Source organism: Anabas testudineus, chromosome 19 (assembly GCF_900324465.2).
Source record: "Anabas testudineus chromosome 19, fAnaTes1.2, whole genome shotgun sequence".
Lineage (NCBI taxonomy): Eukaryota > Metazoa > Chordata > Actinopteri > Anabantiformes > Anabantidae > Anabas > Anabas testudineus.
The window spans coordinates 7,443,322-7,457,941 of NC_046628.1; the positions used below are offsets into that span (position 1 = coordinate 7,443,322).

Here is a 14,620-nt window from a genome sequence, read left to right on the forward strand (position 1 = left end):
TAGGTTCAGAAAGCAACAACTGGATTTTAAACACACTGATTACAGGGACAGCGAAACACTGCTGTGTGCTTGGCAGCTTTTAAAGCAGAGGTTATGTGACGTGTCCATCTAAAGACTAAAAGTTTTCCCAAAACACCTGTAAAAAAAATAGTGATAAATGTTGAGCTCAATACTTGTATCTGAAAGTTTCCCCACACTTTTCTTTTGCCCTTTTTATGCAAGGTTATAAATGTTGGCGTATACAGCACTAAAAGCAGTGTTATAGTCATAAGCACAGCAGAATATTGAAGACTGAAAAATGAGTCCACTTACACCCCATTACATGGTAGGTGGATGAACTGTAATGGAGCCTGACAGGCATCGACATGGTCCTCACTCCGTCAGCCATGTCTAACAGCATTTATTAGTATCTTGTTGACTTTTGTCTCTCAGTGTTACCTTTATGTCAGTGGACGTGCAAGGTAAGTGAAACTGTCACTGCTTGACAGTCTATTCGTGGCTATTTATCTGCCATAAAATTCACCCTAAACCCACGCTCATCTCCGTGTGTCTGACTAGTTTGTGTGTGGCCTGCTTTCATTGTATTTGAGGCCTTAGGTCTTTAGTTGGGAGCTCTGGGACAAGTATAAAAAGTAATAAATGCCCTTGAAAAAGTTACTTCATGCCATAAAATCTTCAGATGGTCTATGCTGGGATAAATGTTTTGATCTTGCTTCTGCTCTTTCATTTTGCTGCTGCACAGTCGTCTTTGAAGTCTCACTTTAATGTACTTTCTGTCATATCTTCTGGTGGGTGGAGGGACACACCAGTTTGTGTGTGTGTGTGTGTGGGTTTTTTGTTTTGTTTGTTTGTTTTTTCATTTTCCTTTTTTGGACTAGTTTATAGTACATAAACAGGGTCCACAAGTGAGAAATAGAGCTTTGTACTTGCATGCCCCAATTCAGCATTTTTAGGTGATACAGTCGAAGTCATGAAACATTTGGGCACAATCAGTGCTGCCACAAACGTGTACCAATGGGCCAGGGGAGCTGCAGGTGTCATTTAATTCACTGCTGAAAGAAACACTTTGATACCAAACTGACAATAACAAGAACATTGTGCTTCATATATTGGTCCACATGGATTAGCTTGTTAACCAGCAGTGATAACCTCATGTAAGACAAGTAGAGCAATAAAGATGTTAAATGTGCTTCATTAGTATTGATTTGTGGATGCTCTAAGCTACATTTAGAGCATGGAAATGTGATGCAAAACTATGCTTTACTCAGATTGATATAACTTTGGGTTATGAGTAAAAGTCGAAGAACTCTGATTTAGAGATTTCTGTAGTTGGACAAAGAAACTTTAGCTGTTGCATCAAACTGTGTTTATGGTAAAGGGGGAAGACTCAAAAATAGTGCATGGGGATGTTCACTCCTAAATCTGTCCTGCATTGAGGTCTCCCAGCCCATCCAACCAGGTTTAGCCCAAGCGAGGCCCTCAGCACACGCGCCACCTGACCCAATTATATCCAGTCTAAGGGGAAAGATAGCCCACTTTGATCTACATGAGACGGCCAGCCAAGCTCAAACTGACTGGTCTGGCTCTTGACGCTGCTTTCTGCTCAACATTTTTTTCCAGGACAGATGTGTTTTAAGTGCTGCTTAAAGAGTCAAACTGTGGAGCGTGCACGTACGGGCTTACACACGTGCTTAGAGCATCAGGCGGTCTGTGTGTAAGCTATCAAGTAAGCTGTGGCCCGTTTTTTCCTAAAAAAAGATCGTCTTCAGTGAAGTGGCAGTGGGGAGGAGGGAGCTAGAATGAAAGGCGCAGATGTTTATTGTGAAACTGAGAGTTGGGGGTAATTATTTTAATCACCCACTTATTAACTGATTAGCAGGGTTATCAGTTTTTGTTTGATTAAATGTGCAGTTGATTAAAAGGCGCCTGTTTGGGTTGGATGGAGGAATTTCTCCTCCCCACTGAGAGAAATGCCAGAAACTTTCAGTGCTTAGAATCTATTGGTTGCAATTGTCTGCCCTTAAAATTAATTAAAGAACAGCACGATAGTCAATTAGGCATTTGAGTTGTATCTGATTTCATCAAGCATGGATTCAATTAACACCTTGAAAATGTTAAGCATCATCAGAGCTACAGGAAAGCACACAAATAATAAATTTCTTATAATACAGGTTTAAAGTTTTATGTGGTTTACAAAACCTAGACATGAAAATGTAAAGGATCCTTTGGAGTTCAAATTAATGAGTGCTGATGCATTATACAGTAGGGTACCCACTTGTCACACCCCAGTTTAGCCCTGCCCCTTCAAACGTCTGCGTCAGAGCACCACCCCCCAAACACCATTCACATAAAACTAAGTGTCCTCTTCCCCCTCTTTAGTGACTCATCCCATCCATCCTGTGTTGGAGTAGGCCTAAAGTATTCGTGATGCTTGATCCTCATCACTGATGGTGTGAAAGATGCTGAAGGGTGGAGACCCAGTGAAAGAGAGGGATATAGAGGACAGAACTTGGCCGCTCCACTTTTGCAGGATGTTAAAGTGGGACAATCTGTTCCTTGGATGATCTCCAATTCTACTTTCTGGGGACCAATACACTGAAAATATATCTATACACATGCTCTGTCCTACATAGGGAGAGAGTGAGAGAGAGAAAGTGAGAAAGAGAGATTGACAAAAAGAGAGAACATATGATATGAATCGACTCCATGAGGTCTTGACAGTACATTGTGCTGGAACGGTGCTAATGAATTTCCTCTTGAGACTTGACAAAAGAGAAGGAGAAGCCCTTGCAACGACCAGGCAACACTCAACACTGTCAGACCAGCTACCACTATAGAGTACAGATAGACTGTACAGATACAGGTAGACTGTACTGTCCCCTATAGATCCTGCTTTATTTTTCATTGTGCACAATGTCCAGTGTAGTAAACTTGAGTTTGACTTATTAGCCCAAAATATGCATAATATTATTCTGAGAACCCCAAGGACCAAAGCAACAAAGTAAGCCCCAAAGTCATTACTGCATTACTGTGTGTGCGAAGAAATAGATCTTTAGAAAATATCTCAAAAAGGCAAAGATGGACAAAGACAAGAGACACTGGTCAACCCCCGCTCAATGAGGGAGTCAACCCCCGGCCTTTATGATTATCATAATTAATGAGACTCTGATTCTGAATGGTATTTTCCATTCATTCCTTTACTGTCATTCGGCCAATGTCAGAAACAACTGACATTGAGGTTAGGGTTTGACTCTCCATATTGTTTCTAATCATCACAATTCAAGTGCATAATTTCTATGGACAGTTACCTTTTGTACTTAAAAGATTAGTTGCAAAACTACATAATATACTGTGTGCTTGTCATATACAGCAGGTTTTAGTAAAGTAAAAGTCCAAAGTGTTGCTGGAGCTTCAACAATGTAAGTTAGTAGAGTAGAAAATGAGTCTGGTCTGACTCTTGTCTTTTTACTATAAAGAAAATACTGTTGGGGGCATAAAAAGCCTACAGATGGTGCTTTCACAATCTAGAAAGACATTGACAATACATTTGATGACTAAAACACTGTGGCAATCTATGCATCACACCTTTCTAGCCATATTGTAGCTTAGACTAGCAACCTACTTTGAACAACGTCAAGCTTCCAGCGACATAAGTTTCAAAATGTCTTGGTATGAGCAGGACATTAAAGGCAAAGGCCTTGCACACTGCAAAATAGTGGTTGCTTTGGTGTTTGATTATACCCATTGCAGCCGCTCAACAATCCTACAACAAAAGCAAGTACAGCAAGTAAAGCTGTCAAAGGCAAAATTACAAGCAAACCATTCTTAAGAGGTGCTGGAAGCTTCGACCATATTTTTTTATGACCTCAGAATGTAAGAGACAAATACAGAACAATAACAACAAAAGCCAATAAGCCAATATGTTGAGGAATAATTCAAATGAGTGGTTAATAAAGGGAGACTTGGTGTAAAAAAAAGTGATGTATCACCCAGTGATGTACTTGAGTGCAAATATGCTTCAACACTGACAGAAAATGCAGAGAGACTGTTCTGTCAGGAGGGTGAAGTTCCTCTATTCCACCATCGATCTCCCAAGAGAAAGAAAAGTCAAGATCAGTTTGAGGGATAATCGCCAGTGCAGGGACAAACAGCTGGCAAAAGGAACTGAGTGAGTGGGAGCTACTGTTGCGGCACAGTGTAGGAGTTGAGTGACACGACGGGAAAGGAAAGGTGAGACGAGTTGTGACATCCGTGATGGCTGAGGAGTGTTCAGTTGGAGTGAGAAGGTGTGATTTGAGTTGCCACAGTCGGATTATGAAATTAAATAGCATTTCTTTTTGTATACAACTCCTTTCATCCCTTTATCCACACGTTATTGTTGATTGTATTCTCCAGTCCCTCATCCAGGGCCAATTGTCCTCTCACCCTCCTTTCTTTCTTTCTTTTAATATGATTACTCTGCTTTATGCAAACTATAACTCTTTCCCTCTTGTGTATTCCTCTTTAGCTTTTACATCCCAATTAGTTGGCTCCCGTCTACTCTGAGCCTGTCCTTCTAGTTCCTTATCTTGCCTAGTGCAGACTCAGTGTTGTTCAATATTTGATGAGACTTTGTTCATATATCAGCCTCCTCTATTCCCTCCTGATGTACTTGAGTGATAGTGTTAATCTCCAAAAGCTTGTCACTGTTAACACTCGTCTCTTTTTGTCAGCTGTTGATTGGAGAGGTTTTTCACCTAAAATGTGATACACACTGTAGATTCTAACCATGGAAATCATATTTCCAACAATGCTGGTCCTACAGTTTACTGAACCTTGGTCGTTTTCACTTCCACCTAATGTATTTAGTCTTTCTTTTAAGTGGTTAGATTTGTCTTTCCAAAATAAACCCCTAGTTTTCTCCTCATCTTGTCTTGCCTGGATTACTTGCTCTGACAGACATGTTTGTGTTGAAGTGGCCCACCCTGTCACTCTCAAAGCATCATGGGGGAATCGACCACGGTCAGTCCTCTTCCCTCTGTGATATCACTCTTTTACATAGAAATGCTCAACTAGCAGACTTCCTTTTGGCCACTGAGACATGAACCGGCCAGACTTGGTTTAATTTCCATACATCCTGTCAGTCATTTAAAGGCTGGTGACTTTATAAGAATGGCATTTAAATGATTGATGTCTTGCAAGTGCAGCACTGTAAGACTGTAGGAGCCAGGATTTATAGTTACAGTATCAAAGAGATCACATTTCTAAGTGGATTTTTACTTTACTTTTACTTTGACAGGGTCATCACACAATAATAGACATTGCTGGAAATGTAACAGAGTTGTTTTTTGACAGTGAATGAAACAGTCTGCTGTATTTTTGAACTTCTCTCCAAGACCTCAGTTTCTTTCTGCCACTGGCTGCTTTTAACAAACAACTAAAAAGAATTTAGTGATTTTAGTGATAGTGATTTGAGTTCATGATTAAACCCAGACTCTGAAATAAAGCCCAGCCTCAACCCAGTGGTTTCCAGGCAAGAGAAAGAAACAAAACACATTTTCATACTTTTCTCTGATTGTTGTTTGCTTGCCTAACATCAGAACTAACACTAACCCCAGCCAACCTCCAACACCGTGGGCTGTTCTCTATCTTTTGGTCCAAGGCATGTAAACAGACACACACACTTCGAGCAAACATTGGCAAACCAGAAAGCCTGTTTTGTTTTTAAGCCCCCCTGAAAACGTGTTACAATATTTTACTTGTGGTGATTCTTTGTGACCTCTTTTCTGTGGGTACTGGCTAGTGTCTTCATCTCTACATTATTATTTATGTCAATTACAGGCCACTGTAAGCTGTGCCAGACACCTGTCGATGTTCCTTGGTCACCGATAGAGGTTGATACGTCCAAAATTATAGATCACTTAATGCCCCTTTAACCTCCATCAATGCCATGTTTTTACATATTATATTAACAACTGTTTGACTCTTTAAGTATCTGCATGGTGGTAATCCATGATTGAATGACTCTACATCTGTGTCCTAATTTGAGTGTGTCTCCATGGGTTCCATATGTCCATCTGAGCTTCAATATACTCATCTATTTCAGACTCTCAGCTCATATGATATTCAGAGCACCAATCGGCCAATGAGACAGCAAGAGTTTCCCTGCATCATTCACCATCATTAAGGCAGCTGTTGGCAATTGTCCAGATCTGCATGAGGGCAAACCCCCTATAGCCATAATTCACCACAGAAAAACCAGGACAGAACATAAGAAGGCGCCAGTACGCCAAGTCTGAAGCACAGTGAAGCAATGAAATGATCTTAAAGCAAAAATCCACCCCAAAACACATAAAACTGATTTAAAATAATAGTACTTACTTCTTTTTTGCAGATAATTGGCAAAATGCAGGGAACTGACATCTGAGTCAATTGAGTTTGCTTGCAGGAAATGCTTCCGCTATCTATAGTAAATGTATAGCAAAAAATAAGACGTTAAATAAATGCTTTTTGTAAATGTTAGTCCATCGACATTAAAGGGCAACATCCTGTTTATTGAGTTTGTGCATGAAGGAAAAAACAATTGCACATAAGACATGGAGAAGCTATTGAAAGGAGCGACCGTGGATGGGCTGTACATAGAAAAAAAGGATTCACAATCTCTTACTAAAATGCATTTAATGCAATTTAACCTGATTGTAGTAGAAGTCATTAAATTAAATGCTTATACATGGCCAAATGAAATGACAGATGCTGACTGTAATCAAATATTTCTCTCTGTACCTGCAGGTGTGGGTGAATTGGAGGGTAGTAAAACATGAACTGTAGCATGTGTGCAATTTTGACTTTATCGGCTTTCTGCACCCTAATCTTCAAAGTTAGTTTCTGTCGTTGTTGTTGCATATATACAATATATCTTATCTAGCTTGTGGAAAATAAACCAAATTTAAGATTTTGTGGCTGGAGGGACAGTAAGTACACCACAACATCTCATAATAATAATAACAAGAAGAAGAATAAGAATAATACCTGCATCACTGTGAACAAGATGGAGACATATGGTGTGTCTGAGGGTGGAATTTTCCTTTAAGGGGCTCACATTTAGCTGTTTGCCCTGGGTTGTGCCTCAGACATAGCTTGGCTTCACTATCAAAAAGTAGCAATGATCTTGACCTTCTGTGAAGCTAAATTACGTATCCAACTCACTTTCATCTGCAAAGAACCTGTGATGCAAATTCACAGTTTATATATAGCCTGTCTCTCATCAGCCTGCTATTCCCCGTTGCATTCCCAGTGGCTAAATGGAAAATGTGGACCAGCTCTGTGCTCATTCACACATGTGGACTTATTAGCATTGCCGGTGGCTAGTTTCTCTATTACTGCACGTCTTTTTACACACTTGAATTACACAGACTCTAATTTTTGGTTCACTTTATCAATGCAGTGTTAAATGTCAAATGACCAAAGTTTACTCCCCTCTCTACCTGTTTCCCACAGCATGTTTCTAAGGATGACGCCAATCTCATGGGATAGCCATGTTTTATCTTCATGACAGCTATGTCACTCAGCCCTCTCTGCAGTGACCCCTGCACAGAAAAGGATGCTGGGAAATAATGAGCACTTTTATCCCGGTCAGGATGACAAAGATGGGGAGGATGAGGAGGAGGAAGAGGAGCAGGCAAGAGAAAACAGGAAAGGGGAAGGTGGACGTGACACTGAGAATGGAGAGTTAGAGGGTCTGGAGGAGAAGGAAATGACGGGAGGACGACAATCCTGGGAAGGGAAAGTCGGAGAGGTGATGAAACCAGCAGCCATTGTGGTCGGTAGACAGAGGGCAGACCGGCCGTTGAGGCCAGGCAATCTGGGCAACCGCGGTATAGCTTACATGTCCAATCAAGTCCCACTTCATCATCAAGCAGCCAACAAGCAACAGCATTTCATTGCAGCCAATCAGCAGCCTCATCACCCGGGACTGAATGCACTGCAGAAGAGACGAGCTCTCATGGAGCGCAGCATGACCACAGTGGCTCCACTGGAGGACGTCTTTCTGACCATGATGGTGTTTCGCATTGGAATTCCTGACATCAAACAAACAGTAGGTGTATGTCTGCATAAATACCACTGTGACCATGTGACAGCATGTGTGAATTTAATGAAACAGAACACGAACAACCCTGGGCCTTGGTCTCCATAAGTTAGGCCCCTCACTAAGCATGTCAAGTCAGCACATGGCTGTTCTGTTTGACATAGTGCACTGTGTTTTTGTTTTTTCACATTTCCATGGTGCATGCTGAAGGAATTCAAACCTCTTTCCCTTCTAAACCCAGCATTTTCAGCTCCTTTGTTGCAGTGTTCAGTCAACATCTATTTCAAATTACTCACAGAAAATAACCCAGAAGTACTAGTGCACACAAGCCGTACCAGCACCTCTCTTATTTCAAAGCCTTTTCATTTTAATCACCCCACAAGCCCAGGGATGGGTCCCAAAAGGAAGTAGAAACAAAATAAAACAAACATTGAGGGACCTGTGATGGCAGACATATTTAGCCTACAACACCATGTAAACATCTGCCTTGGGTCAGGTATGGTTATAATTCGTTTTCAAAACTGAAGTTTGCATCAATTCACACTTACGGCAGCTCTCAGCTGTACAGTGGTAGAAGGTGAGAATTGGCCGGCCCACAAACTCCATATCCAGGTGAGAATGGGTGCCCCACTGTAATTCCTCCCTCATCTTCCTTTCTCCATTTTCAACTCCCTGAACATGCCGACTGTTCTACATGTCAGCTAATATGCCCTCAATATGACAGTAATTGCTAATTATCTAATAGGTTTTTAATGAGTTTGGGGAGAGCTGGCGAAGTGAGTGTCTCCGAAAAGGAAGGGATATGTGAAAGGCATTTCTGTTGCTCTTAGGTCTCTATCAGCCACTGACATCACACCACTAACAAAGACTTAGCACTCTGAATTATACAGCTGAAATGTTATTGAGCCAAATGTAAGAGAATAAAGAGAGAGACTAAATACCAAGATCTACTTAAAGAGAGAGAGAGAGAGAAAGTTGTGAAGTGTTATGAAGAGGGAGGTGTGGAGTGAATAAGCAAAGAGGAAAATATATGCATATACAGTGGCAAGAAAGTATGTTGTAAGTAAATATGTAAACCTTTTGGAATTTCATGGTTTTCTGCATTAATTTGTCATAAAATGTGATGTGATAATAACACAAAAAATGAATGTCTTTATTGAGAACAACCATAAAAACTACTAATGGAAAAAGTATGTGGAATTAATAACTGGTTGACCCCCCTTGGAAGCAATAACCTTCCTTCCTGTAGTGTGAATCAGACCTGCTTATTGTTCAGGAGGAGTTTTAGTTCATTCTTCCTGCAGAACAGCTTTAGCTCTGTCATATTCTCTGCATGTCTCGTGTGTGTGGCTCTCTTCAAGTTGTTCCATAGGATCTCTGTTGGGTTGAGGTCTGAACTCTGACTTGGCCACTTTTGTTTTTCTGAAGCCATTCTGTTGTGTGGTTTTGGTCATTGTCCTATTGTATCACCCATCGTCTACAGAGTTTCAGCTCACGTACCGACATTTTCACATTATACTGAAGAATTTTTTGATACACTTGGGAATTCATCTTCCCCTCAAAAACTGCAAGCTGTCCAGATCCAAGGTTGTTTGTCTAACTGTAAACTGCTTGACATCACTTTTTTACCCTTGCCAGCTTATGTAAATTATCGACTCGTGATTGTAGATCCTCTGAAAGCTCCTTTTGGCAAAACATGTCTCATATAAGCATCTTTTATTTGTGCAGAGCAGACTCAAAATGTTTATTTTTTGTCAGTCACAGTAGCTAAAAGTCCACACCTCCAAACTAATTTTCTTCCAGCTATGCTAATGCCTGACTACGATAAGCTTTTTGGAGGTCATTATTTTAAGGGTTCACGTACTTATTCCACTAGCACTAACGATTTTATGGTTGTTCTCAGTGAAGACCTAAAAGATCAGAATTATCATTATTGTTATTACAATAGGCACATTATATGTGTTAATACTCATGATATAGACTTTTCTTGCCACTGTATTCATTACAAAAAATGTAAAACTGCACAATCTAAATAATGCATCTAAATAATGCTCCTGAGTGCAGAAAAGCAGAAAGACCTCAGAAAATCCTTGATTGTACAAAACAGAAATATGGGTAGAGAAGTGTCACTGTAATATACAGTAATATACAGTATATCACATTAGAGTGCTCTCTCCCTCTCTCCAGCTCTGTCTCTTTTTACACATACTCACACAAATATATACAATACACTACACAATTACAGTCCCATAGCAACATACAGACACACACACTGTAAGCTTTACATCTCACTTATATGCCTGCGCATACACACACACTCTCATCATGTGGTTTACCTCCCGGGGACCACCAAGACATTGCTACGGCAACGGGTGCCTGCCTCCACTAATGAACTGGTTGCCATGCCAATAGAGTTGGCTACACTATCAAATACTGCATCCTAGTAGAGGAGCTGTAGAGAGTGAGGGCTCGAGGGGGGCAGAGGGGACAGAGGGTGTGCTGAGCTGTGCAATTTTACTTACAGTTCTCTGAAATGGAACAATAGGATGGATGTGTACATCTCATTCAGCCCTCTCAGCGCCGTTGTTAAAACCCTACTCCCAGTCAGCTCTGTCCTCCGGCTCCAGACTTTTATAAGAAAAGGACAAAAAAGGTGATGTTCTTGTGGAAATGCAAGAAAATGGTATAATATGAGGAAACAGGCGGCGAGCAAATCACCATGAAATCTAGTTAGGCGTACCCCATACACATAATACATTTGAAGTATTTTTTCATTGTGGCCAGCGAGCCTCTGGTGTATCACACACAGATATCCAATAAGAGCCGGAGGAGGGTTTTTATCCAAACTAGATTGCTCTTTCTTTCTGGATTGTGCTGCAGCTCGGACATTATGCATGCAGAGATCAAAGAATAACGAAAGGGAAATATTTATACCACTATGGAATCTTGATATATACTTGTGTATTATTGCTAAGCGGAAAAAACGAAGATCCCGATAGCATAGTCTGTGAGGATCAAATAAGTCGTCTTATTTTCATGAATGTAGCATATGATAAATTATTAAAAAGTAGTACATTCATATTCTGCATACGCCTCATTCTCATTCATTTATCCTTCACTGACTTATAGTAGAAGAAGGAGTTGAGGCTAAGTGGTCCAGGTTTAATAGCCACGGGGTGTTGATCAAACATAAGAGGAAGCGGCTTCCCTTTATTAGTTTAATTGCGAGCTTGAATGAGGTTGTGGATGTGCTGGCGTGGCTCTATGATGCTGCTGTATAGCTCAGCAAATCAGTAGCTACACTACTAAACAAGCTGTTGTGTAACTGGAAAATTCAAATGTTACTTTCTGGCACGGCTTCCAGTACAGGAAGAGTACAGTACAGGAAGAGAAGGGGGTGTGCCTATCTTTCCCATCAGATACATTTATTGATGTCCTTTCTGACCTCTGACCTTTCCTCTATCCTGTACTCTCTGTCTGTCAGAGATGTCTCCAGTTTGACCAGGACTGCACGGTGTGGCACGCTAAGCAGCAGATCATCTGTTCCCTCAGTGAGTCGTTGTGGGACGTCTACAACTACGGGCTCTTCCAGCCGGCTGGAGATGGACGGGACGCCAAGTTCCTGGAGGAGGAACGAGCCCTGAGAGTCTACTCACAGTCCTTCGAGAAAGGGGTGCCTTACCTGGAGGTATGGAGGTGAACGTGGTCGAGTCTAAGTATCTCTACAGCTATAACACCCTCTCTAAAACAACAGTTTCAGATAAAAAATAAAATCCACATAATGGATTTAATTGCACTGTAAACATTTAAAAAACTTTTTTGGGATGTAACTGCAAGTGTTCATGCTGTTATACAGTTATCTCGCAGCGCCCTCTGGTGGCCAAGATGCTGGTAATGTTGATGTGCTGGGTGGGGCAGAGATAGATGATGAGTAATACATCTTGAATCAGTGCTTGAATTAGACCTGAATTCGTTGTGTACTCGCACTTATAATAACAAATTCATAAAAGCTGTTTTATTCTATTATATGTTATAAGTATTAGACCAGCATCCTTCTTTACTTAAAGTTTGAAAATGCAGCTGTTGTTTGGCTGTCTGAGGTGCAGGATGCGGTTACTTCAGCTGTCAGATGCTAGACTGCAACTTCTCCTATCAAATCCAAGCTCTTCACTCAGTCAGTAGCTTGTTATCACAGTAAGGTGGTGATGTGGGGTCATGACGTTCAGTCAGGTGGGTGTCACTGACGCAGTCTACCATTCAGAGAGGAAATAGAAGGTACCATAAACCCATCTGAACTCACGACTTTAACCACTTTATTTAATCCAAATACACTGATTTCTCTGTCAATTTATATTTTTAGAACAACATTTATAGAATTGACGCTTTGAGTCTAAACAAAGGTAGGCGACAAGTGTCACGACACTTCTTGCGGTGACACTTTGCTTTACTAGCTGGAGACGAGGGATGAGAACGGCTGGGATGAGTTTCACGTTTTATATATATGATGAACTCTCGACGATCTGCAGTATGTGTCTGTCTATCAGTTTAAACCCATATGTTCTAGTTAGTCAGAACTTAATAATGAGAAAACACTGCATGCTGGTTTTAGTAGTAGTCCAATTTAAGCACTGAATCCATATTTTTAGGTTGAACCAATGCTTGTTTGTATATGAATCAAAACAATGCTATTGTAATCTATTTTTTAATGCCATCTTTGCTTCTCTGCTTTAAAAAAGTGTTCCTAACGAACAAAACCATCTGAAATTCATTAAATTAGAGCAGAAGTCATAATATTTCTGCTATTGCTCCATGAACACTGTCACTGATGGACTGAACTTTGTTGCAGTAGGATGATTCAGAGTTTTCACACATCCTTTTCTGCTCCTCAGTTTAGGTACAAAACCAGAGTTTATAAACAGACAAATCTGGATGAAAAGGCTCTCGCCAAGCTAAGCACAAAGGTATTTCTTCTCTTGTCTATTAACCTTTCTCATGTATGGTATTGATTTCTATACACTGACATCCTTGTCCATCCTCTTCTACCACTCTCAGGCCAGTCTTAAAAAGTTCCTGGATTACATCCAGACTGGAGCAACAGAGAAAATAGCAAAAGTCCTTGATAAAGGTCTTGATCCAAATTTTCATGACCCTGACACTGGAGGTGAGTTTTGTGAAGGTTTTCACTTTCACTTTTCTCCCCGCTATTCTGCTTGACCCCCAACCTCTCTGTCAAACAGAGACCCCCCTTTCTGTGGCCATACAGTCTGGCCTGCCATTAGAGGGCATCAGGGTGCTGATTCAGGGCGGCGCTCATTTGGACTTTCGAAGCAGAGATGGCTTGACACCGGTGCACAAAGCTGTTAGAGCTCACAATCACGCTGGGCTGCTGGTAAGAGTTTTAAGTTAAAGTTGCAAGCTTGCAGTTTGCAAACACACTCTGGTAAGCATATAATAATAATATTAATAATTAAATTGAGTATTAGAAGAGTTTGTATGTATTAGAAAGGTAATGCTTCTTTTTTATCAGGCTCTCTTGTCCCTGGGAGCGTCTCCAGACTATAAAGACCGCTGTGGCCTGACCCCGCTGTACCACACTGTACTGGCAGGGGGCGACACTTCCTGCTGTGAAACTTTGCTTTACTACCGGGCAAAACTGGGGACGAGGGATGAGAACGGCTGGGATGAGTCTCATCAGGTAGTAATGGACACTTCAGTATTTTCGATTCATAATGACCTCACCAGCCATCTGCAGTATCTTTCTGTCTGTGTGACAATCAGCTGATTGACATGTTTGCTGGTTTCCTCTCATATTTTCTTGTAAACTATCACTGGTCATTGTCTCGCCTCATGTACACTTCAGCAATGCACCAGTACTGCCTCCTGTCTTATTGCTGTGTTTGATGTCACGTATCATTGGCCTCAGTCTCTCTCAGCATTTTCTCACACCCCTCTCCTCTCAGCCTTCCTCACTTCCGTCTCTCCACTCTCTCTCCTTTTTTCTCCCCTCCTTCTCTCTTTCCATAGCACAGGGATGAAGAGGAGTTTGGAATGGAAGAAATACACAAGGTACCCTTCATCCCACCATCTAACCATCCATATCAGCCTTTCAGAGGCTAATGCAGAGGCAGATGTAGCTAAACTGACGTGGATGAGGTGACCACAGACTTGTCTTAAACCTGTTCAGTACTGAGTCATCTGGAATCCAGTTCAGAAAGAGCATTGCACATTATCTCTCTCTTACTGTAGATATGGGTGCATTACATTACCTACATTCATGTCTCTGTGACATTCTGGTAAATTTGCGTTTGTGCTGCGAGCTGGTTGTCATGGTATTTTATTTTGGGTTTTTTTTTTTTTATTTTTTTCTTGTGCTCTGTGTTTTCTTTCTTTACTTTGTACGTATCTTGTGATATTTTAGTCCCTGCAGAAAAAATATGAGGAAACCTCTCAGGCTGCAGAAGCCTCATTTATTTTGTTCTTATGTTTTTTTGTCTCCTTTCTTTTTCACCATGGCACAATGTAATTGTCTCTGACCTGTTTTTCTGTAAGAGTAAT

General features: G+C 41.0%; 1 protein-coding gene across 5 annotated transcripts in view; it reads left to right on the forward strand.

Annotated features, from left to right (window-relative positions):
- LOC113156117 (SH3 and multiple ankyrin repeat domains protein 1-like) overlaps positions 1–14,620 on the forward strand; it is a 35,612-nt gene that overhangs the window by 2,963 nt on the left and 18,029 nt on the right. For 3 of the 5 annotated variants that reach the window (XM_026351032.1, XM_026351031.1, XM_026351033.1), the window contains 7 exons: positions 7,477–8,074; positions 11,550–11,753; positions 12,955–13,026; positions 13,118–13,226; positions 13,303–13,454; positions 13,593–13,760; positions 14,090–14,131. In XM_026351032.1, the coding sequence (XP_026206817.1) occupies positions 7,580–8,074; positions 11,550–11,753; positions 12,955–13,026; positions 13,118–13,226; positions 13,303–13,454; positions 13,593–13,760; positions 14,090–14,131 (1,242 nt within the window). In that variant the 5' untranslated portion in view covers positions 7,477–7,579. The remainder of the gene's footprint in view (positions 1–7,476; positions 8,075–11,549; positions 11,754–12,954; positions 13,027–13,117; positions 13,227–13,302; positions 13,455–13,592; positions 13,761–14,089; positions 14,132–14,620) is intronic. The other 2 variants (XM_026351034.1, XM_026351035.1) reach the window with 1 other exon arrangement.